The 26,366-nt window shown below is 37.7% G+C and overlaps 1 protein-coding gene across 1 annotated transcript in view; it reads right to left on the reverse strand.

Moving 5' to 3' along the window:
• Positions 1-1,451: 1,451 nt before the first annotated feature.
• Positions 1,452-26,366, reverse strand: part of MEGF9 (multiple EGF like domains 9) — a 117,165-nt gene continuing 92,250 nt past the window's right edge. Inside the window, exons 3-6 of the mRNA XM_043981754.1 lie at positions 20,390-20,529; positions 11,632-11,775; positions 8,622-8,891; positions 1,452-6,309 (exon numbers count right to left, since the gene is read on the reverse strand). Of these exons, the coding sequence (XP_043837689.1) occupies positions 5,858-6,309; positions 8,622-8,891; positions 11,632-11,775; positions 20,390-20,529 (1,006 nt within the window). The 3' untranslated portion in view covers positions 1,452-5,857. The remainder of the gene's footprint in view (positions 6,310-8,621; positions 8,892-11,631; positions 11,776-20,389; positions 20,530-26,366) is intronic.

Below are 26,366 nucleotides of genomic sequence, written 5' to 3' on the forward strand. Positions count from 1 at the left end.
TTTGTCTACCTTAAGTCTGTTTTATTCCATTTCACAAACTATGTCCAACCAAACCACTTCACTGGCTATTCTTCAGCTATGACATTCTGCACCCTGCCTTTACACAGGGTTGACCCCCATACTTCCACTGCATTCTCTCCTCACCTTTACTCTTTAGAAAGCTTATTTCAAGGTTTGATTCATCTATTATCTTCATATTCTTAGCACCTAATGCAGTGTCTGATACATGGTAGAGCCTTGAAAAATCTTTATTAATTGACTCACAGGGCACCTCCTACTTGAAGTCATTCCCAATGCCCTAATTGTTAGTAATCACTCTCTTCAAATTCCCACTTTTTCTTATCAGGATATGTGTTTTATCATCCTAGTAGAAAATTCTTGAGGAAAAGGAATTTTGAATCTTGCTTTGTTTTTATATTCTCAGTGCCACATATAATACTTTATATTCAGCAAGCACTAAATATTGTTGGGTTGAATCAGTCACAGAATGATATAGAATGGGACACAGGTAGGGTAAAGAAATAGTTTTGTTCTTGTCAGAAGTGTAGTGTTTACTTACCTGATCCAAAGATGGATTTGCACAGAAGTTTTAACCTATTGTTTTTCTGGTCTGGGCTGCTTTGCTCCTCTTTGGGAAGTTTGGTGTCCCTTTGCTTTTGGGGGCATTACTATATTGTACTAGATTTAGTGAGGCAGCCCATTAGCTTTAGCCCCATTGCAGCTCAAGCACACCTGAACTCAATCCCCTAGCCTCACCCTCCCCAGCAGCAGGGACTACAGGTATATACCAGCATGCCTGTACTTATTCTTATTTTGTTAAAAATGTATATCATTTTAATCCTTTACTCAAGTCCTCCTCCAATGGCTCATTATGAGTAGAGTTGATCCTGAGTTTTGGGATGCTATATCAACTTCATCAGATCCTACATCAAGCTGGAAAGGTTTCATGTGTGGGTCCAGTGAAAGACTATTATTTGTGTTTTCTAAGCACCAGCCTAAGTCAGAGAAGCTCATCATCAGACTAGCTATAGGCTAGAGAATGTTTTGGCCACAGCAACTCCTGAAAGCCATCTAGGAAGACACACAGTAGAAGGGATGTGAGTTGTATCAGGGAAAGATCACTGATAAAAGCACAGATACTCTTTAAGTATTCTTATATTTATATAAAAAATGTTAACACTTCATTTTTAGGGTTTTATTTTGAGATTTACTTCATTTTGTTGTGAATATTAAATTTATAATAAAAATAAATAAAACTTGTATTTATGGTTTGGGAGATTGATTACTATATAGGTTAATATTCTCTAAATGATTTATGTAAAATGCATGTGTGTGTATGAAAAGCCCAAAACATTCATGTTGTATGAAAACCAACTGACTCCCTGTCAGAAAGCTTATTAAATTCAATCATGTTTTTTACTATATCTAAAAAAAAAGGCCAAGAGCCAATATACAATAGGTACAAATTATATACATTTATTTTTAATCATTTTAAATAACACTCTTGTATAAATCTTTCATATATTCAAATCATACACATTTTTAGAAATTTATTTTGAAGCTAGTACAGTAAATGTGTGAGACATCTTTGTAAATCTGCATTAGGATTTTAGTGAGATAAAGAGAAATTCATTCGTTGCTTCAGAGACACATATATCACAATAAGTTGACTGGATGACTAGCAGAGTTCTTGCGCCTTTAAATCAAATTTAGCTTTAAATCATTTAGTTTGATTTAGGCTTGGGACCTGGCTTCATGTCTTTTAGTTGCTATAAGATATTTAGTATGTGTAAGTATGACTTGCATCTGATGGAATAAGGATACAATGACAAAAGCCTTGGAAAATACTTCATTCAACCACTGATACCTTATTGAGCAAAAGCCTTTGGTCCCTAGGATATCATTTGGTTCTTTCAGAGAAGTTCCTATTAGTGAAAATGGCTCTTGCTTTTCCCCTGGGCAGACATCAGCTGATATTCAGAGTGTGGACTTTCACCCCTCTAAATTACCCTCCTATTACCAATCCCCCCCAACCCCCAAATAAGACCAACCATCTCTCCACATACTAAGAATTTTTGGAATACTTGTCAGGGTTTCTTTTCCTTCTCTGGACTATTCTAACCTTTCTGCCCTAAGAAATGCCTTTTAGAACTTTTCCATGAATGAGTGAGTTTTATTTTCTTAATGCACATGAACTAGATGATGCTCAGTATATGATGGTAAGTAATTCAAATGATGATACATGTTCCTTGATAAAGAATTTCCTTGAGGGATGAGAACATAGATAAACAAATATCCTAGGAAGTACCCCCGGCCTCTTATCTCTACAGGCCCAAACTAAATGTCCTATAGAGTTAATTTCAATTCAAGATGCAAAGTAAGGGTCATTGCTTTAGGTCCCTAATTAAGAGGAAGAATCCTAGTCAGGATGTGAATTTCCTAGGCTCTCTGAGGCCAGAATGGTGGGCACAGTAGACTTATATATGTGGTATGATTTAATGTCCTCAATCCAAAAATCTTTCCCTTCTATCCCCAACATCCACTATCCTCTTTTAAAACACAAACATGTGATTGTGGGTAACATATTGAGTTTCTAAGATAATGGAATGAATTCATCAATGAATGAGTTCTCCATAAGTGGAAAAAGCCAAGTGACTGGAGATTGCTGGATATTTGGGGTCCAAAAGGTCGAGAACAAAAAAAAAAGGTGAATGATATTCAGCAGAGCATGCAATGCCTTGCATATAGTAAACACTCAGGATAAAATTGATCTATTTAGCAAATTTGCCTAGACCTGACCCCATTTGGGAATCTACTTCCTGAAATGATGACAGAGGTGGCAGAGATGAAGTCATCACCTGGTAGTAGTCAGCATCTGCTCTTTTCCCAATCAAATTCACATAAGGTAGTTTTGTATATTTAGTGATATGCTAATTCCTAAAGGTTTTAACATCTGGATCCTTCCAACCATTGGACTTTCCAAATCATGTTCTCTATCCTATAGTTTTTCCCTTATAGGAGTTGATGATGTGCAGAGAAGTCATATTCATTTGTTAGTTTGTCAAATTATAAACTCCAGGACTTCTGACTTTAAAAATTGTTTTTTGCATACTATTGTAAGTTATGGATCATATTTTAACTGATTATTACAATAAAGAATCATTTCTAAGAGCAAGGCTAGGTGATACTAAAACATTAAAAGATATTTCATTGGCTGGAGTTACATACACACAATGGTGTGTATGAGGGAATGAGGAAAGTAGTAGATAAGTACATTCAATTGTTTATAGTTCCTTTTAAGAGCTTTATTCTGGTATCCATATATGAATAAAAGTACTGACTGCCTGGATTGAACTTTTAGAAGACCGAAATTCACCTCATTTCCTAACTGGTTTAATTCTATTTGCAAAGACTGAATTCTTCTCATGTCTGTTTTGTTTTAATAGTGGCAAGGTGGACATCTTATTAGTATCAGAAATAGAATCAACATCAGTTTCAGTGTAGTCCAACCACAGACTGGAGCTCATCAATGGCATGTTCCTCTAAAACAATGGAAAATCCTTACAGATGACTTCACCTGTCTATGCAATTTCCCCCTATTTCTGTTGGACATGACCGAATGTAGAAATTGACCATCTGTTCTCCCCCAAGCAACTGCTATTGAGCCAGAGGCAGTAAGTAACAAGACTAGGTACCAAGTAAAATACCAGCAAAGTCAAGGGACTGACCTGGAAGAACTTCTGCAGAGCAGTAATTAGTATCTTATATTTGAACCAGCCAAATAAGTCTACTTGAATTCCCCTTTTGCCACACTGCTCATTCCATTTTGCTTATTGATATCAGTACTTAGAATCAAAGAATTCCATACCTAAAAGGGACCTTAGAGTTTATGCAGCTGAATTGTCTTTTCTTAGAGATAAGGAAATTCAGGTTCATAGATGTTTAGTGATTTAGTTAAGTCATACAGCTAATTATCCACAGAGCAGGAGTCAGGATGTAGGTCTGTCCAGGACCTTTCCCTATATATCCTGCTCCTTCTTCCTTTACTTCTCAATCTTTTAAAAAATCAGCTTGATTGATGGTTTAAACCTATTTCCAAATGGCTTACATTCAGCCAAGACTTTACTTTTTTGTAATATGCTTTGCAACCTGATTTCTAAGGATATCTTAAAGTAGGGACAGTGTTTGGACACTTTGCTGCATAGCTACTTCATACATATAGTCACTCTTGGAGTGATGTGTGAAGAAAGGTTGGACCAATATATGTTCTAGTTAGTTAGCACTTTATATTCCTCCAGCCCCAGCCCCAGCCCCAAATTCCCCATTATGCAGCATGAGAAGTAAAGAGCCCATGCAAATTGAACAGCTTGTTACATGTCATCATAAGCAAATCAAAATTGGCACAGTGGCCCAAAACATTTGAGTGAGAACATTTTTTTTGAAAGGGGGGAAATCAAAATATAGATATTTTACAGACAGGAATAGAAGGAGCCCCTGGTGATGTGACAATAACCTTTCATTTCTTTTGAAATGAGGATTTCTCCATTTCTTTCGTTAGACTACCATTTACATCCAGGAGGATACTAGCAAAATGAAATTTATATATTAACTACCATTTTACATTCATCTACATGATGTAAAATTAGATGCTTACAAAGGGTGAGATAGTATCTCTTTGAGAAGTGACAAGGTTTTGCAATCCAAGGTAGCCCATGACTTCAAAATCGAACCTTATTTCTTGACTATATTTAACTATTCACATCCTTTTAAAGTCAAAAGGTGGGTGATTCTAAGGCTGAACTGCAGGAAGGAGGGACTGAAGGGTGAGAAGATAATAGAAAAGAAATACTCAACTTCTTAAAAATTGCCCATGACGTCCATAGAGGGACTTAAAATGATCGATATTTACCAGAGTCCCAGCTCCAGCAATATTGCCATCTATTTTACAGTATTTTAACCAATTCTTGTATTTTCTTTTTTACAATGCCACTAACTTCTGCTGTACAAATAAATTCTAAATGATAAAATATGACATGATTTTTTTTACAAATAGTTACAAATGCAATGTTGATAAGATATGCTACACTGTCTATATACACACTGTTTCTAGGAAGGCTGGGGCATTGATAACAAACTGAGACCCTGAGGGGGACCATCAGCTTCCTCATCATGGATACTGCTTCATTCTCTCTTCCAGCCCAAGAATCTCACCCTGCACTGTATTATATCACTAGGTGATAATTCAGTAAGGAGAATTTTTCCAGGAATCTCCTTTAGGATTCATTTGTCCCCGATTCCAGAAACAATAGAGAACTGCTTATTGCAATGCTTGTGGCTCATCAGTTTTTTCTCATTGAAATCTCTCAGAAGAGTAAAATGGAGATCCATCCCTGCCCCACCTTGAAAAGAAATGTGTATTAGGAATGTATATGAAGACTTCCAACAGTCCTTTTCCTCCTAAAGAAACATCAATCATCCTGTGGCAGATTGCTTGTTGGACACTGGCTTCCCCAGGAGCTTCTCAGGAAGTTGGATACGAGATTCACTACAGAGTTTGGTCTTGCTACACACTCCTGCATGGCTGGGTACAAAAATATACTTTGCTTCAAGTCCTTAACAACAATGAATTCTATGGATCTTCTTGGGGAAATGAAGGATGACAGGCTGAAGGCATTACAAATTTTTACCTGAAATTTTGGGATCCACTACACACCTTTGCTTTTTCAGCAAGCAAGCAAGGCCAGGCTCTACCCCTGGGCACCACCGCTACTGCTGCTGCTGTTGCTGTTGCTGCTCCCTTCAATAAGCACTGTAGTTTTCACAACATTAGAGGAATTTGGTTCACTCTGTTCTGGTCTTAAGCTTTGTAGTTATGTATGGGAGTTGTGAGTGTTAGCTGTCCATTGGGAGCCACCTCATTTCCATCATCTTCCAATAAGCCAGACACATCAGCATTGGGGATGCTGTCATGGTAACTGCTGAAGCTGATGTTGTCCTCTTTCAGTTCAATGGTCCAAAAGGGGGCATTGAGTTTTCGGTTTTGATACTCCCTGTATGTGTACACAGCCCCCACAAATCCCATGAGCAGGACCACTACAATGATGATGACTGTCAAAATGATGATGTTGAATTGAGTCCATGATACATCAGCTAATGCTGAGGTGCTGTTTTCAGAAGATCCCATTGAAAAGATGGGCTGTAGAGTGGTGGGGGTAAATGTACTATTTGCAACCACAGTGGGTGGTGATGTAGACAAAGTGGCATTAGAAACCAAAGTGGTAGCCCCTTCAGTCGTAGTAACAACAATTTCTGAAAATAAAGAGAAAATGAGCAATAAAACAGAATTATCTAGCTTTAGAGACGACTATAAAAGATCTCTACAAGAGATCACAGAATAAAGAATGCTAAGGTATAGATTAGCAGATCTGGAAAAGAACTTAGAGGGCATCTAATTCAACTCCTTCATTTAGTAAATGTGGAAAGTCAGAGAGGTTGACTGATGTTACACTGCTAGAATTTGAACCCAGGTATTTGAACTCCCAGGCAACTGCTCTTTCAGAACACTGCACAAAAGTGTTCTTATCACTGCACCAACATTAAAGAAGGAAAGAATTATTTTTAAAAATAAATCTCTTGATAAGGATTATGGCCTAAAACTTGGAACAATTAGCGCTATATGCCTGGCTGACATCTAGTGTGTACGTATATCCACCTTAAAATCTTCAAGAGAATTTCATAGTAAATGTTTCAAGATTCCCTTTGGTGGATTAATATGAATTCTTCCACGTCAGTGGACATGTAATTGGTGAAACCAAAAGCCTATTTTAAGGTAGGTCATGGGGAGGTGTCTATATAGAATTCCATGGTAAGCACCTGAACACAAGTTATGCTGACATACCTAGAGGTTTTTTTACAAAGGTAAGTTCAGCATAGTAGAATTGGATTCAAGCCTCATATCTGCCACATATTAGCTGTATTACTTAATAAAGTAAACTCAGTTCTCTGGACCTCAGTATCCTCATCTATGAAATGGATGATAGTGGAGTATTATAATATTTGAAATGAAGATAGTTAAATGGAGATAATATTTGTACTATTTACCTCAGAGACTTGTTATAAAAATCAAATGAGATATTAGAAGTAGAAGCATTTCATAAGCAAACTATGCAGATGTGGGCTATTAATCTAATAACACCTTGAGCACCCTGACTTTCTCAAGACATTATGCCATCCATCCATCTATCTAAATCCTTTGTGACTTTCTTTTTATTTTCTACATGTAAAAAAAGCTTTTGTTACATGATAACTTACTTTGTATGTAATTTTTTTTTTTTTTTTTTTTGCGGAGCAATGAGGGTTAAGTGACTTGCCCAGGGTCACACAGCTAGTAAGTGTCAAGTGTCTGAGGCCAGATTTGAACTCAGGTACTCCTGAATCCAGGGCTGGTGCTTTATCCACTGCACCACCTACTTGCCCCTGATAACCTACTTTGAATAGCAAAGTAATAGCATCATGTTCTCCTGTTTCTATAGCTAGGAAAATAGTACTGTGTAGTTGAGAGAAACCTGGACTTGAAAATATAACAACTATGGTTTGGGTTACAGCTGTCCCTTAAGTTGATTTAAATCTCAAGTTCCTTTTTCAATAAAGTGGGAATAATAATTATTTGCACCAGATAACTTTCATTCTGTGACTTTGGATTTCCTCATCTTCATAAGGCCATGGTGAGCAAGTGCTTGCTAAATTGTTACTCAAATATTGGAGGCCGTTATTTTAATTATAATGGTGATAATGACAACAAAAAGAACTTAGACAGTTCCTGGAAAGAACTCTAGGCTGTCAGTGAAGTCTTCCAACTATCAAACTCTAATCCTACTTGGAAAGAACTTAGATTGCTAGACGCAGTGTGAAAGTATAGAGAAAAGATAAGAAGAATGAGAGGATATCTCAATTATTAATATTGAAACAATACAGGCCAAATGGAAGTGTGAAAACGACACAAAGACTGCCTGGGTCCCAAGGCAAGACTCACTTTTCCTGAGTTTACAATGGAGGGGTGTGTGTATGTGTGTGTGTGTGTTTTGCGGGAGGAGGTACAAGCAGATTAAAAAGAAGGGAGATTTCCCTGGGCAATTATCTGACAAAATCAACTTTTGGAATCCATGAAGACAGAAGTATGAACAGCCCATTTTGCTGTTGCCAATGCTCAGATAAGCACTTAGTAAATGGAAGCAAAATTTTCCCAACTTGGAAAGATCAGTCAAAGATGCACTCATTTTAGGATCTCCTCTTGCTTTTGAATAAATTCATAGCAGTTGAATTGAATTTGCTAGAAACTCTTTGAGGTCTAATCCTTTCGTTTTTATTTCCCACACTACTCTTCAAATGGTGGACATATGTAAATAGGATATTCAAACATCAACTTCATGGATATATAATCTTGCTGAAGCACTGCTTGAGTTGAGGGGAAGAAGTAGGAAGGAACAGTGGTGGTATAACAGGGAAGAATGTTTTTGGGCTACAGAGGAACTATGGTTGATTTTGCAGTGAACAGGGCTGAGTGGGCTCTTCCTAAAGGCGTTGTTACAGGGCATAGAACTGACACTCTTAGTTGAGTTTACCTTTTTTGAAGCAGTTTCCTTTGAGGTCTCTGACATAGCCTTCCCAGCAGTTCTCACAGTGAAAACCAGTAGTATTGTGGAGGCAGTCAATGCATTCACCACTCTCTGGCTTGCAGATCTTAGGAGTCTTAATAGAGTCTACATGACCACCACACTCACACTTTATACAGATGCTGTCAGAGTTGTAATAGCCATTTTCACAGGCATTGCAGTTTGGGCCTGTATAACCCTCTTTGCATTGATCACATTTAGGCACCAACTCCCCTGGATCTAAAAGAGACAAAATAGCAACATGCTTTAAAATACAGACCTAAAAAATAACCAAAATATTGCTGATACTAAATTGGATTTTTTCCAATTTCTCCTACTTCCTATGGTTTAAAAACAATATATACATATATAGATACATATATTATATGAAAAATGAATGAGATAAATATTAGTTATAATAGCTGGAATTCTATAACAGTTCTGCCAATGATTAGTTACATGATCTTAGGTGATTCAACCCCCTTCTTTGAGTTTCAACTTCACTAATCAGAGTTTGAAGGTTGAAAGGGACCTCAGTAGCTAGGCTCTCCATCTCATACACCAGAGGCCCCATTATCACATATCTGACAAGTAGTTATCAAACCCCTGTGAGGCGCTAGGGAGGACAACAGATCTCCCTCCAAGGGGCAGCCCGTTCCACTTGTCCACTGCTCTACTTGTTAGGAAGTTCTTGCCATCACCCTACATGTATCTCTTTGCAACTTCTACCCATTGTTCTTGGTTCTTTCCTCTGGGATCAAATGAAAGGAGTCTAATCTCTCTTTCTCTTGATTTCCTCACATTCTTGAAGACAGCTTTAATCTGATCCCCACTTCCACCCCACAGCCACCATTTTTTTTTTTTTCATGCTAAATGTGTCTAGTTCCTTCAACTGATCTTATGACACAGACTCAAGGCCTTTCATCATTTGGGTTGGACAACTCTGAACACTTTCCAGCTTCTCAATTCTTCTTAAACTGTGCTACCCAGTACTGAACACAATACTCCAGTAGTGACAGTGAGATTGTCATTGCCTTATTCCTGGAATACATGTCTCTACTGCCTTTTTTTTTTTAAGTGAGGCAATTGGGGTTAAGTGACTTGCCTAGGGTCACACAGCTAGTAAGTGTTAAGTGTCTGAGGCCGGATTTGAATTCAGGTCCTCCTGACTCCAGGGCCAGTGCTCTATCCAATGTGCCACCTAGTTGTCCCGTCTCTACTGCTTTTGTCTAAGACTGCATTAACTTTTTGGCTGTCACAATATTGTTGATAAATGAGGGAACTGGACTAGGCAGTTTCTATAGGACCGATCTAATCAGCCAAAAAGCATTTATTAAGCACTTACCATATGCCGAGCAATGACATAAAGACAATGACAGTTTACTACATTCTAAGCTGTGAAGCCCCTTCTGTCTCAAAATCTCTATGCTGCAAGGTCTCTTCCAACTCAGATATTTTAGGATTCAATTATTCTGCTAGCTGCTTGCCTTCTGGGGAGGATGAGAGAGAAATCTGGGTTATCTATTTCAGTAGGAAAGGAATGAAGTATGCTCAGAGAGTCTGAATAATAGTAACATATCAGAGATACCTAATTAATTTTTAGTCCTCATAGATATGATAAAGTAGGACTTTTATAATCGTTGACAGAGTAGTGATTGGCCCAACAAACCATCTGCAGAAACAGTTTATATTGAAAAACATTTGGCAAACTGCCTGTTCCTACCAGGTAATATGATATATGTTTCAATACTTAAAAGTAACTGAGATTGTGATATGTAAATTCATGTTAAATAACTATGTTAAATAACATAGTTTACTTTGACATAATAAAGAAATTAGGAAGGATGTAGCAAGTTATCAGATTAAAATTTCACTCAGGCCAGGGGAATGCTTCCAAGGCAGAGCTCTGACACAGGAACCATTAGCCATTTTGTAGGATTAATGAGATTATCTGTAGCAGTGTGAGAATATCACCTAAATAAATATATGTCTGGATAAAATCATCCTATTATGACAAGTTAGTGATTATAAGAAATCATGCCTATCTATTCCATATCTATGTTAATTTTGACTTCTGAATCTGTTCATAGTATTTTAAGTTAGAAAGTAAACAGTATACCTTAGGGGCTATCTATTCTACTCCCCTTATTTGGAAGTTGAAGAAATTTAAAAAGTAAAATTGGTTTTACAGGCAAAAGAGGTAGAGTCAGACTCAATATGAAATCTTTGGGTCCAAACTCAGAGCTCTTTCCCCTGTACTAGACCAGTTTCCATCTGGGCCAATAAAGGAGTTTAATCCACCATTTAATTGTGAAACTACTCAGTTGTGTAAGTTGGGTATATCACAACATCTGGCCTTTGGTTTTCTTATGTGTACAATAAGAAGACTGGATTAGATGACCTCAAAGGCATCTTCCGACTCACTATGACCCTGTGATCTTACAAAACAGAAGATTGAAGCTGGAAAATGCTTCTTAGATTATCCACTTCATCCCCCTTACTTGCCCAGGATAGCAAAACTAGGAAGTAGTAGAACCAAGGAGGCTTACTTTCTTACAAGACCACCTTACCCTTGTACAGATCTTTGAAAATAATGTACAGGGGTAGTTAGGTGGCACAGTGGATAAAGCACTGGCCTTAGATGCAGGAGAACCTGAGTTCAAATCCGGCCTTACACACTTGACACTTACTAGCTGTGTGACCCTGAGCAAGTCACTTAACCCTCATTGCCCACAAAAAAAGAAAGAAAATAAATCATAGTTTTAAAAAAAAAGAAAATAGTGTATATACACTATTTCAACTTGATATTCACAATGACCCTGTAAAGTATCATGGGACAAATTGCTTAAGATCAAGGACTCTGTCTAATTAATCTAATTCTCCTTCCCACCAGCAGTACCTAGAGTAAAGTACTTCAGCAAATGGTTTCTACTATAAATGTTAAACAAGTCTAGAATGTAGGTTTATGGAAAAACCTTACGTATGAAACAGCTGCCAGTAGATGTCACTGCTGAACAAGGGCACCGAAGACATTTATGGAAGGCAGTAGGACTCTTATAAAAACCATCTTTGCATCCTTCACAGTGGTCTCCTTTGCTGTTTCCTTGGCAGTTCAAACAGGTACCTGAAAGAAATTATTTAAAAATGTTTAGAGGTGTAGGGGCCTCTTGTTTTACTTGAGGCAAAACTTAGTAATTCAAATTGACAAGCCTACCACATGCAATGCTGTGCTATGTCCTGAGGATGGGAAGAGATTAAGTATTTTTATATATCACTTGGATTACATAATTAGTAAGTGTTTAAGGCCAGATTTGAATTCAAGTCTTCCTGATTCTAGACCCAGGGCTTTATCCACTGTGCCAAAGGAAAATGAAATAATCACTATCCTTAAGCAGCTTACCTTCAACCACAACCGAGATAAGGTAAGAAAGCATGTACACAGATGACAAGACCATAGGATCATAGATGACAAATAAATACAAAGTAATTTCAGGGGTGGAAAAACACTGACAAAACTGAAGGTTTCAGAAAAGGGCTTCTGGAGGAGGCATCAGGCAGTGAGAAGGAAGAACATATAGGCATGGTTGACAGCTTGGGCAATAGTATGGAGGCAAGATATAGAATGGTGAACTTTTTCTTGTATATATTTTAAGGAATTATTTTCTTCAGAGAGCTTTTGTACCTCTTTTTCCATTTGGCCAATTCGGCTTTTCAAGCTGTTGACTTTTTTTTCCTCATGATTTTCTTGTATCACTCTTATTTCTCTCTCCATTTTTTCCTTTACCTCTGTTACTTTATTTTCTTTTTTTCTTTTGTTTGTTTTTTGCATGGCAATGAGGCCCAGGGTCACACAGTTAGTAAGTGTCAAGTGTCTGAGGCCAGATTTGAATTCAGGCACTCCTGAATCGAGGCCTGTTGCTTTATCCACTGTGCCACCTAGCTGCTCCCTCTTACTTTATTTTCAAAGTCCTTTTTGAGCTCTTCTATGGCCTGAGACCAATTCATTTTTTTTTTTGGCGGGGGGGGGGGGGGAAGCTTTGGATGTAAGACCTTTGACTTTGTCATCTTCTTCTGAGGGTGTATTTTGATCTTCCTTGTCACCATAGAAACTTTCTAGGGTCAGCATTTTTTTCTATTTGCTCATTTCCCCAGCCTATTTTTTGACTTTTAATTCTTTGTTAAAGTAGGGCACTGCTTCTAGGGTGGAGCACATACTGCCTCAAGCTTCAGGCAGTTTGAACGGCTCTTCTCCAAAATAATTCTAGGAATTTGTAAGTCCTTAGTTCTTCCAAGGTGGTATGATTTAAGGAGAGGTATGTTCACCACTCTCTTGGCCTGTGCTCTGGTCTGCAAGCAACCACAGACCTGCTTCTCTGCCCTGGAACATGGAACACAACCCTGCTCCACTATGGCTTTAAGCTCTTGTGTTTGTGTTCCTCCCCCACCTGGGACCATCACCCAAGACTGGAACCCAGATCTGAGGCAAAACAACAGAATCCCGCCTCAGCATCAGCAAAGAGACCCTTGTAATCTCCCCCTGGCCAACTGCTTGACCCCCTCATCAACTGTGGTGTGAATTGCAGAAGCAGCTGCTGCTGCAGTTGATTAAGAGGCTCCCAAGGCCTGGTTTGCTGGGGCTGGGTCTGTTCTGGGGTTGGATCTGCACTGGCATGGCCTGCGCTAGGCTGCATTCCACTCTCACACTGGTACAATAGGCCTTTCCTGCCAACCTTCTAAGTTGTTTTTGACTGGAAAATTATTTCACTCTGTCCTTTTGTGGGTTCTGCTGTTCCAGGAATTGTCTTATGGCATTATTTGAAGGTATTTGGAGGGGTCTTGGGGAGAGCTCAAGCAAGTCACTGACTTTCTTCCACCGTCTTGGCTCCACCTATGTATATTTTATTTTATTTTATTGAAGGGCAATGAGGGTTAAGTGACTTGCCCTGGGTCAGACAGCTAGTAAGTGTCAAATGTCTGAGGCCAGATTTGAACTCAGGTCCTCCTGAATCCAGGGCCGATGCTTTATCCACTGCACCACCTAGCTGCCCCCGCCTATATATTGTTTTTACTTATTTACTTATTTATTTATTTATTCATTTATTCATTCATTCATTCATTTATTTATTTATTTGTCTATCTATCTATTTATCTATTTTTGCGGGGCAATGGGGGTTAAGTGACTTGCCCAGGGTCACACAGCTAGTAAGTGTCAAGTGTCTGAGGCCAGATTTGAACTCAGGTCTTCCTGAATCCAGGGCCAATGCTTTATCCACTGCACCACCTAGCTACCCCCTAGCCTATATATTAAAGAATTTATACTCATACACTGATAAAGATTAGCTGAACTTTACTGAGTTCTAGTGCTAGCCTTAATAATCTGATTCTCCCTAAATACTATGATTAATTGGTATAAATATACCAGTACAATTAAATCTTTCTGAAAGAAAAGACAGATACAGGAATATACTGAAAAATCACATTAATTATAGATCACTCTCAGATTGTATTGAAGCTAGATTGGGGGGAAAGTACAGACTGCACTGCTTCTAGGGATCTATTTGGGAATGGAGGGATTCAGACCTCAGATATTGATATAGGCTCAACTTCTGATGTGGAAACTCCACAAATGCAGACTGGCAACTCATTTGAAATTTATAGTCATTGTAGGCCTTAGGGCACTGAGAGGTTAAATTTCTTACAATGATACAAAGTCAGTATATGTCAGGGGCAGAACTTGAATCTAGGCCTTCCTGATTGCAATATGATGTATATTTGCACTGCTATATGGCCTCTAAAACAGGGCTTCTTAAACTTTTTCCACTCACAAGCCCTTTTTGTCTTGAGAAATTTTAATTGCGATCCTGGGTACATAGGTATATAAAATAGATATACATAACCTTTTACTGTAGCCAAATTCTTCACAACCCCCACATTGAGTTCTACAACCCCATATTGGGTCTTGACTCACAGTTTAAGAAGCTTTGTTCTAAACAACAAATAGAAAATGTTTGTTGATTAGCTTTAGATTTTAGTTCTATATGACACTTAATCCTAACTTTCAAAATTTTTTGTTATCTGAATAAGCACTGTACATTACACTGTCTATTTGTTTATTTTCTGATGGCTAGATATGCAGGGTGGGGGTGGGGCAATAGGTGGTGGGGCAGGATGAGTCAGGAGAGGTGGTCAAAGCCATAGGTATAAATTATGAGGAGGTCCTTTTGGGGGAGGAGAGGAGAAGCTGCTTTTCTCCTCAAGATTGTATTATCTTCTCCCCATCTTCAAATTCTCCTTTCCCATTAAAAAATACAGGGAAATGATTTTAAGAAAATAATTCCATTATGATAAACTATTGGGCTCTAAGTCCAACCTGATTTGGCAAAGTCCAAAGTCTAATGCTCAAACAATGGACACTGGGTTTCTATGATATGACAATTATTTTGGCATACCTTTTCTAGCTCTGACTAGAAAAAGGCAGCTCTTAAAAGACAATCCATGTAATATTATGCCTGAAAGTGACCTTAGAAATTATATAGTCCAATCCCATCTTCATCTTCATTTTGATGCAGGGCGAACTGCCACTCAAATTTACACAATTAGCTAGTGATGGCCAAAATTAAAATGTAGGTCTCCCAATTCCTAATTCAAATGCAGTTTCTATTACATTGGGACTCATAACTAAGCAAGATCTTAAGGAAATAATTCCTCTCACTTCTCTAGTTCTTTAAATTTATAAAACTACTTTTGCAATATTCACAATAGTCCCAGTATTAGTACATGTATTTTCCTTATTTTATAGATGAGAAAACTGATACTCTGAGCTACCCAGCCAAAAAATGTTAGTGCTTGGACTTGAACCTTCTGATTCCAAGTCCAGAGCTCTTTCTATTTAGATTACATTGTACTTGTCATAAAATTTCCTTGATGAGGAAGGGAAGAGATGTCTAAGCAACTCAAGCATTCATTAGTGGTCTAATCCTTTAGAAGTCAATTGACAGGAAAGCCATATTTGGTAATTTAAAAATACACACACACACATATTGTGCCATCAGGCTCAAAGTTATGTGCTGACTAGCTAGTAATTTGAAGGTGGGCCCCAGAGTCTTTGCAAACATCACAATGTATTTGATTCAATAAATCCTTTTATATATATGTGTGTGTGTGTATGTATATACATACATACACACACACACATATATGAACAGATAGAAATCACTTTAAGTTAATATGAGTTGTCTCTAAAGAATTATGCAGAATGACAGGACTGGAGATAGGCATGTATCCTAATTTTCAAAAAAGGGAAAAGAGTGAATTTTTTTTTCAGGTGAAAGTGGGTTCTGTATGACTTGACAGCAAAGACTGACTTCTTGTCTTCGATGTTATAAAAAGTATTACATTTCAAATTTAAGATCAGAGATCCGGGACTAGGAGGTACTTCAGAGGCTCTCTATGGACTATAGATTCCTTACCTGTAAAATCTACTACTACTACTACTACTACCACCAATAATAATAATTCCCTCAGAGGATACTATTAAGGATAAACTTCAAATAATTCTATAAACAGAACTTATTGTTATTACTATAAACAACAGCAATGATGCTTTTTGGATGTTTGTATACAATCTTTTTTTTTCTTTTTACATTGGGGGCATATTTGCAACACAAAAATTGAGTTTAAAGACAAACATTGGAAATATGTAGTAAATGCATGGAAGAGATTTTTACTCTACAAGGGTGAACAAGACCATTGAAGCACCCAGTAGGATACTAGCCACTCCACAAACCTGTGCATTGCACCTCTCATTTTTTTTCTCTCTGCTGCACAAAGCCTTAAATGTGTGTTGTTGTCAATGTGAAAGTGAAAATGAGGTTACTAATAAAATCATGCAAATTCTCAAAGTCGCAAAAATTAAAGGCAAATTCTGAGGATTGACTGTATGTATAAACCAAGTAGTTACAAGGTGATTTTGGAGGAAGGGTACTAGCAGCTAGGGCAACTAGGAAAGGCTTCATGTAGGAGGTAGTGTTTAAGCCAAGAAATAGAGATTTTCAACTCCTTTGCAAGGAGTGAGACCTACTTTTTCAAGGGAATTGTACAGTGACATGGGGCTTAGGATAAATTAGAAGTTTCTCTAGTGAAAAAGCAAAACCAAAGATGATCAGATAATAGGACAGACATATCAAGGAATCAAGGGACTATTAAAGTTTAGATTGACCAACTAAATATCAGGACAACAGACCTAAGAAGTAAGGGGAGATAAAATTCTATAGCAGGAAAGTCAATTAGGCATGGCTACTATATGACCAGAGGTAGGAGACAGAGATAACCCCAAAGGACAAGACCATCATTTCAGAAAAATCCCCCTCGACTTTCAGGAATATGAAAAACATCCAGACTTTCCTCATCTCTCCCCAAAAAGGAACTTTCCACTTTAAGGTAGATACCCCATCTATCCTCTATAAAGGCTTTTGCCTTCCTTCTTTTCTGTGAGGAGAATATTTCTAAGCTCTCCTCCCCCTGAGGTGAAGTCTTTGACTTCGGTAACCTACCCTAGTGCCAAATAAAAAGACCACTTTAATTCTAATTTGATTGCGTGTGTAATTTGTTATAGAAGACTACCTAAGAACCCCCCACCTTTTCCCCATGACATATAGAAACCCCCTGAATTTTACTGCTACTCTATGGTTGGGGATCCTCTCACTAGGAAAAGGATTAGGGTCATTAGGAGTTCAGCACCTTCTTCCAGTCCTTCATAGCCCACAGTAATTGTGTACCTGTTATGGGGAAATATATGGGGGGTATGGGATAGGGGTTTGGGGTTCTTAGGAATTCCTCTTTAAAGAACTACATCCTCTTGCACACAAGTCCAGGAGAATAAGATAATAGTTTATTTAGGGGCTAGGGAAAGGAAACCAAGAGAGAAATCCTTGGACTTCTCATGGGGAGAGGGAAAGGAGACCAAGAGAGAAATCCTTGGACTTCTTCTCATGGGGAGAAGGCATAGCACAGAGGCATGGCTCTGAGATACCAATCTCCCATTAGATACAATCTTAAACAACATATACTGTATTTAAAAATCTCTGTTCATATCATATCCTTATTACTGAAAATGTTGCCCTTGTTAAGAACAGCATTTTAATTATTATTAAATATACTGAATATTAGAATTCTTTCTGAGTACCAGAGTTCAGGACAATGGGGCTATTATAAGTGGTTATGTGTAGAGATAAAATGGGAATTGTGCTGTTGGCAGTTTATAAAATAATTTATGTTGTTTCATAGAATCATGGTATCTTAGATCTTCTACCTAACCAAAATTTCCCATTTCAACTTCTGACACCAATTTTTTCAAAGTATAATTTAAAAAATTTATCCTTTGCTGGATTTGGCCCAACATTCTAACCTATCAAGATCTATTTAGACTCAGCCATTCAATGTGCTGTCTTTCCCTCCTAGCTATGTGTTATATGCAAAATTGAAAAGGATGTGTGTATCCAAGTTGCTAATAAAACTTCTTTTTTTTCCTCTGGAAGTTCACTAACCATTCCTTTAAATAATAAGTACTAGAATTTCTGCCAGGAATCAAAATCAAACTCATTGGCCCCTAGTTGTAGACTCCATTTTGCTCGCTTTAAAAAATTGGGATAGTATTTGATCTTTTAAGACCTCTCACGTGCACCATCATGTTTCTTTTCTTTTCTTTTCAAGGGGCAATGAGGGTTAAGTGACTTGCCCAGGGTCACACAGCTAGTGAGTGTCAAGTGTGCCTCTGTACCATCATGTTTCAAAGACCATTCACAATAATTCTGCAATTACATCTGCCATTCCCCACCCCCAATACACGGGGAGCCTCACAATCCCTTTTCCTATCTTTTAGGTGTGACATTGGTTTTTAATGGATTTTTATCTATTAATCTACAATCATACCTACTATTTAACAAGTGCATATTTTTAAGATAGGTGAGATGAAGTGGGATATATGAAAGTGCTATGAGTTCTTAGAGGGAAGGCACTAGGTAAGCCCAATGTTGCAAATTTCTTTCCCTTCTGCTAAAATTAAAGGTATAGACAAAGCCTGGAATAAACGTTTGATAATATGGCTATTGACCACCAGGGGGCAGCCACAGCACATCAGTTTTGGGGAAACCACATTAAAGGTGATGAAAAAAAGAATTTTAAGTAAAGCTAGCTTCATCTCTGCTTCTCAGAAATTCTCTAATATGACTCAAAATGCACAGGTTTCACCTTATATTTATAGGGAAAACAATTTCCTATTTCTCTAGGTGTAGATAGCACAAAGCATGAATTTTGCAAGTAATTTCACATTGGAGGGATCTGCCATTTTGTTCATGATCTCTACAATATTAAGTCAGTATATAACATTTAATAAACTATAAAAGTTATTAAAAGGGAAAAACACTTTAGCCTGTAATCTAGTCTTGAAAAGGTTCCCCAAATTAACTTAAATTAACAAATGTAAGTGCATTTTCAGTTGCCTTAAGATCCATTGTTTCGATCAATTTTAATAAGATGAGACTGAAGAGTAAAAGGAAAAGATCATGTATGTGTACTTATATCTGTAAACTGCTTCTAAAATAAAATCTGTATTTTCCCTCCATAAAAGTTATATGTATATTTACTAACCTGTTCCCCAATTTGACTTACAGTAATGAAATACAAGGCAATAGATAGAGGAATTTAGCTAAGGGATAGGGGTCCTCAGAGATAATGCTTTAGCCTAAAAGACACAGACACAAGCCTGCAACAAAATAAGTATAACCTGCATTAAGAAGGCTCTAGATAAGTACATGGTTTTAATTATATAGTTGGTAATACTTTTTATTTTTGATGGGTCTTTTTAATAAAATAATTTTTAATTTTTTTAGAAATACCACTATTAATTGTCACAGTATTCCTGTGATAGTTATATGTATTATTATAAGTGTTATTTTAACTAATAGGGATTAGACGTAAAAGGACTACATGAAAAAGTCAACAAAGAGAACAGAATCTAACTCTTAGTCCTTGTTAACATATTCATCAACAAATTTTCATTAAGACTTACAGAGTACATGAGACACAGTGTGGTGCAGTTGATAGAAACTAGCTCTGGAATCAGGAAGCTCTGGGGTCAAGTCCCACCTTTGATACACACTGGTTGTGTGATGCTGGGCAAGTCACTCAGGGTGACCTTGGGCAAATCACTTAATTCCTCAGTGCTCCTAGACAACTCTTTAAAATTATAAATTGCAGAACAGTTGCAGATTTGCATTGGTAGAGTTACCTAAACCAATGAAATCAGATCTGTACCCCAGCCTCCTCCAATATTTAGAAGTTACCTGAAGATCATAACAATGAAATAAGAGTAAGTCAAATGATCTCTTTTATCCTTAGGTAAAGTTACCCCAGGAATCATATAGGTGAGAGCTAGTAACAGCCAATATTATTTAAGTGCCTATGTACATGGTGCTAAGTATTTAAGAGGGATAGAGATAAAGTATAAGATGTAGTCCATTCTCACTCACTTTCCATCCTACCTCCCCACTATAATCCAATTGAGAAGAAATATTATGAATGAATTCACTGATTCAATTATTAAGTACTTATCAAGTGCAAAGGCCTATGATAGGTGCCACAGTTCTTGCCTTCAAGGAGTTTATAATTTAGTTGCATAGAGAGCAAAGGGCAAAAGTCTAAGTACTAAGATCACACCTTGGAGTGAAGATATGCTTTACCTGAGAAGGCATCACAAGTGACAGACTGATTATTGCATTGGCAGGGCAGACAGCCATTCTCATCGAAGCCATAATACCCATCTTGGCATCGGTCACATTTGGAACCTCCAATGCCCACTTTACACTGGCATTTCCCAGAGCTGCAAAGAAAAATAGGGAAATTAAACAAAAGCTAAATCATTTCAATTATTATTTTTTAATGCCAAACAGACCATACCAGACAACCCCACTATTGAAAACAAATTTAACTAGGATCATTAGGAGTGTTTTTCACGAACTGGGAGTGTAGAAGCCCTGTGACTAAACACATTCAGTTATTATGCTGCTGATCCCAATCATTTCTGACACCTTTATCCTCTGCATTCTGGGGTAGCTTAAAATGAATGTTCATAGAACACAAGGTCTCCACTTTCCAGAAACATTCCTGTTTACCAAGCACTATATTCTTGATAAGTACTCATCTACTTCCTGGATCATCCTATATTCCATTAGAACTCACTCTTCAGAACTTGGAGAAATCATAGAAACATCACTTGTTACTTATTTATTTATTATATTTCACATCTGACAAGAGAGAATGAAGACAAGGATATCACATCTATTAATATCTGCCTAGACACAAACCTTAAAAACACTCTCTGGGAAAGGAAAATAATAAATGTTGGAGAAGCTGTGGAAAAATTGGAACACTAATGCATTGTTGGTGGAGCTGTGAACTGATCCAACCATTCTGGAGAGCAATTTGGAATTATGCCCAAAGGGCTGTAAAGCTGTGCACACCCTTTGACCCAGCAATACCACTATTAGGTCTTTTCCCCAAAGAGATCATAAAAAAGGGAAAAGGACCCACATGTACAAAAATATTTATAGCTGCTCTTTCTGTGGTGGCAAGGAACTGGAAATTGAGGGGATGCCCATCAATTGGGGAATGGCTGAACAAGTTGTGGTATATGAATGTAATGGAATACTATTGTGCTGTAAGAAATGATGAGCAGGCAGATTTCGGAGAAACCTGGAAGGACTTACATGAACTGATGCTGAGTGAGAGGAGCAGAACCAGGAGAACATTGTACACAGTATCAACAACATTGTGTATTGATCAACTGTGATAGACTTGACTCTTCTCAGCAATACAATGGTCCAAGATAGTTCCAAAGGACTCATAATGGAAAATACTCTCCACATCCAGAAAAAAAAAGAACTATGGAATCTAGATGCAGATTGAGCCATACTATGTCTATTTTTTTTGTTGTTTTTTGAGGTTTTTCCTTTTTTGCTCTGATTCTTCTTGCACAGCATGACTAATGCAGAAATATGTTTAATGTGATTGTACATATATAACCTATATCAGATTGCTAGCTGTCTTGGGGAGGGAGGGAGAAAAAAAATTAACTAGAAATCTTATAAAAACAAATGTTGCAAACTATCTCTACATGTAACTGGAAAATAATAAAATACTTTTATGAAAAAAACATTCTCCAGGGCAGCTATTTGGCACAGGGGCAGCTAGGTGGCACAGTGGATAAAGTACTGGCCCTGGATTCAGGAAGACATGAGTTCCTGGAGTCAGGAGGACCTGAGTTCAAATCCGGCCTCAGACACTTGACACTTACTAGCTGTGTGACCCTGGGCAAGTCACTTAACCCTCATTGCCCCGCAAAAAAACAAAACAAAACAAAACAAAACAAAACAAAACAAAACAAAACAAAACAAAAAACCCAAAATACTCTCCTTACAGTCCACACCAGAAGACTATGTTATAGACTGTTTATAACCATAGCATGTTAGAGGTTGGAAGATACTCTGCAGGGGAAAAAAGAATATTAGAATATTGGATGCTAGAGACAGAAAAGAACTTTGGAATCTGGGCTGAATGTAATTGAATCAGCTACACTTTTTCTAACAGATAATAAGTTTCAACTTATATAGAAAGTAAAACTTATGTATCTCAAAAGTTGGAGATGCATGGCCAAAAGGAGTTAGATATGTCATATATGTGTATATATAAATGAATGTGTGTGAATCTATAATCATATAATCATAAGCAATCAGTGTGATTCTATAAATCATAGGGCTGGCCAGAAGGAATTTAGTCCACTACTTGCCTTCAGGGAGGACCATTCAAACCACTCTAGGATTGGTAGAATAGGATAGGATTGGTTCTACTGAGAAAAAAAATATCTAAAATTCCCTTTGTAATTCATCCCAGTGGAACATAATCTTCACTGTTAGGCCATTACATTTAGATTCTTTATGCCTAAAATTTATCTCTTGTTTTGTTCTGCCCTAGGTAGTGATAGACAAAGAAGTTCTTCATTATCCATTGTACTTATTAATGAAGAGGATGTTTCTTTCTTTTCTTTTTTTTGCGGGGCTATGGGGGTTAAGTGACTTGCCCAAGGTCATACAGCTAGTAAGTGTCAAGTATCTGAGACGGGATTTGAACTCAGGTACTCCTGAATCCAGGGCTGGTGCTTTATCCACTGTGCCACCTGGCTGGCCCAAGGATGTTTCTGATGACACACTTATCAGTAACTTAGTTAATGAGAAGTAGAAATAATATAAAGTCATGGTGTGGTATAGTAAAAAGAACACAAGACTTAGAGTCAGAAGGACTAGATTAACAGCCCAGTTCAGTCACATACTGTATGACCTTGGGCACCTTCATCTGTAAAATAATAACTGCCTGGTCTATCTTACTGAGTTATGGTAAGGGCTAAATGACATCACATGTAAGCATGACTTTATTTTTTGTTTTGTTTTGTTTTTAGTGAGGCAATTGGGGTTAAGTAACTTGCCCAGGGTCACACAGCTAGTAAGTGTTAAGTGTCTGAGGCTGGATTTGAACTCAGGTACTCCTGACTCCAGGGCTGGTGCTCTATCCACTGCACCACCTAGCTCCCAGTAAGCATGACTTTATAATGGAAAAGCACACTATAAATATTAATTTGTTATTGTTATTTGTGGAAATTAATAACCACTCACATATATAAAGGGCTTCAAGGTTTGCGAGATTTTCCCCTCAAAATACACAGGTTAGCATTATTTCATAAAGAGAAGAGGGACATGTGCCACAAAAGAGATTCATTCCCTCCTTGCAGCAGTGCAGTGGTGCACTATGACCTTCCCCTTTGGGTGGGGCTGACTACAGGCTCCTGGACCTCTTGGGAGATTCCCCTATTAAAGGGTCTACATAAATAAGGCAATACACCTATTGTCAAGCGGCCAGGCTATATTTTAACTTATTTTATTTGTAAAAAGCATTCAAATTGGCTTCATGCATTCATTAATTCAACAAATATTTATTAAGAGCCTACCGTGTACGTAGTCCTGTGCTAGACTTTGGTAAAATATAGGCCCTCCCCTCATGGAATTGTATAATATAGTTGGGGGGTAAGACTTAAGAATAGATAATTATACTATATAATACAACAATGATAAGTGCATTAGAGAGGCATTAACATGCTTTGTGAGGTCTGAGGGAAAAGGTCATTACCAAGGTGATGGGACAAAGAGAGATTAAGGAATGCGTCCTAAAGGAGCTAGCATTTCAAATTAGAATATAGAGTGTTGTAACAATTGGAATGACGCCACCTGCTGGAGACTTACTGTAAAAGAGTTCCGCCCATGAAGCGAAGGTCTTTTAGGGCAAGACCAGGAGTCTTTTCTTTGGCGTCAGGAAGTGACACGGGCTAGTGGTAGGAGGAAGGAAGAGACTGGCGCTCGGTCTCGCTCTCTTTCCTTTGGACTCTGGTGGAGAGCGGAGCTAGAAATGTGCTCTCCCTTTAATAGCTAGAAATCTAGGCCTTTCTCTCTCTCTTTACCAAATTCTTATTCTCCTTAATAAATGCCTAAAAGCCTAACTCTTGCTAAAGCTTATAATTTATTGGCGACCACTCATTAGATATTTTAGACAGACTAGCTAGAATTTTAGCCCTTAACAGTGTAATCCAACTTTCCTTGTTCAAAAATCTCTGACAGCTTTAGCTAAATAGCATTCCCCCAAACTACTAACACAACAGTTATATATGCATATCAGCTTGCTTTGTGGAGGAGATATTAAGACCCTTAGAAGGAGCCTTTTGGAATAGAAAAACATGCAATTAGTGCCAGAAACAACTAGCAAACTCTGGCTCTCAAGTATAGAAAAAAATCATCTCTTCATATAGATCAGAAAAGATGCTGAAGGAATATCTCTTTTGTTACAAACATCAAAACAGTTTGTCAGAAAAGCCTTCAGGATGATTAAAAGACTGTTGGCAGCTAGGTGGGGCAGTGGATAAAGCACTGGCCCTGGATTCGGGAGGACCTGAGTTCAAATCTAATCTCAGACACTTGACACTTACTAGTTGTGTGACCCTCGGCAAGTCACTTAACCCTCATTGCCCCCTCCCAAAAAAAGACTGTTGGAGAAATCTTTTTTGACTGACAAAAATCTGACAGAAGACAAATACAAAAAAATTACTTTCTGAAACCGTGTCATATCTATTTTTTAAAAAGTAAACTAGCTACCAAGTACAGTTCTTTGAATACACTGAAATTTTCATTCTTGATTTCTACCAACATGTGTGGCCACTCCTTGACCAATGCTCCATATATACAAATATTCACTGCTACCCAATACCTAATACCCTTTCCCAAGTGCTACTGAAAAATGGGCTTGGCCAACTGCCCACTCTCTACTTCCATCTCCAGAAGTTCAGGTATCATAGCCCCCACACCTCAACAACAAATGCTGATAGATGAGACCTGCCTAGTCCTCAATCCTTAACTTTATTTATTTATTTATTTTTTGTTTTTGTTTGTTTTCTTTAGGACATAGAGAAGTTAAATATTTGGGCTTTGGGATCAAAAGGTTCAGGACTCATAAGGGCTTTAATAGGATTCTAGCTTATGAGAAGTTAGGGATCATGCTTCAAAGGGACACAGGATTTTGACTCTGAGAGAAAAACAAAAATGAAAATGACAAAAACAGTAACTGACACTTATCTAGCAAAATGAGGTAGCATCACATTGTGGATAGAGAGCTGGCCTCATAGCCAGACCTGGCTATGAGGTTCAGATCCTATGGTTTCAGCTCCTGTTTCTGACATATGTCGTCTGTAAGGACCCAAGCAAGTTAATATAACCTCTCCATGCTCTGGGCAACTAAGATTATAAATTTGAGAGAAGGTGCTGACATCAGTTGGTAGAGGAATTCTCCTGCCTATACTGATGAAATCACAAGTTCATTCTGTATCTGTTTTTGTTTAGCATTTTCAATTTCGCAAGAGCTTGACACACTATATATATTATTTCAGTTGTATCATGGATTAAATGGCTCTTTGTGGACCGGCCTGAGAAGTTATTCGGCAACCAACTTGTAATCAATATGTTAGAACAAACTTTCAAAAGTTAGAAGCAACCTGTATTGAAACTATTCTTTTACTAAGAAAATTTTTTACAGCTTGTCATTGATCAACTTTGGTGGAAAAAATGTGAATGTGACAGTAAGAATCTATTCAAGGGGTCAGTGCTTGGGATTTGTCTTTTAGGTATCTATTCATGCCTACTCTCTCAAAATAGCTTTGAACACAATGTAGTACATTCAGACAATAGAGTAAATGTGCAGCTTTGATGTGTGTATTATGGGTATCAAGAGACAGTGTTGTAGTGGATAGAGAACTATGCTTGAAGCCAGAAAGATCTGGGTTTAACTAGCCCTGAGTTCAGTGCTGTAGGCAACTGAAAGATTGAAAAATTGCAGAGAAGGTGCCAAACTGCTTTAGTAGAGGGTGTTTTCTAACCCAGAAGATCTCAATGTCAATGATATCACAGTTCAAGTCTGCATCCTTATCTAACTAAAGGTGTCATTCTCAAAGTGAATGAAATAAGACATAGCTTCCTCCCTGGGTCTGCTTCCTCCTTTGTAAAATGAGGGAATTAAGCTATTAAAGAATCACACTTATCTCAGGACCTTAAGTGATTCCCTAGTCAC

This window comes from Dromiciops gliroides, chromosome 2 (genome assembly GCF_019393635.1).
Source record: "Dromiciops gliroides isolate mDroGli1 chromosome 2, mDroGli1.pri, whole genome shotgun sequence".
NCBI lineage: Eukaryota > Metazoa > Chordata > Mammalia > Microbiotheria > Microbiotheriidae > Dromiciops > Dromiciops gliroides.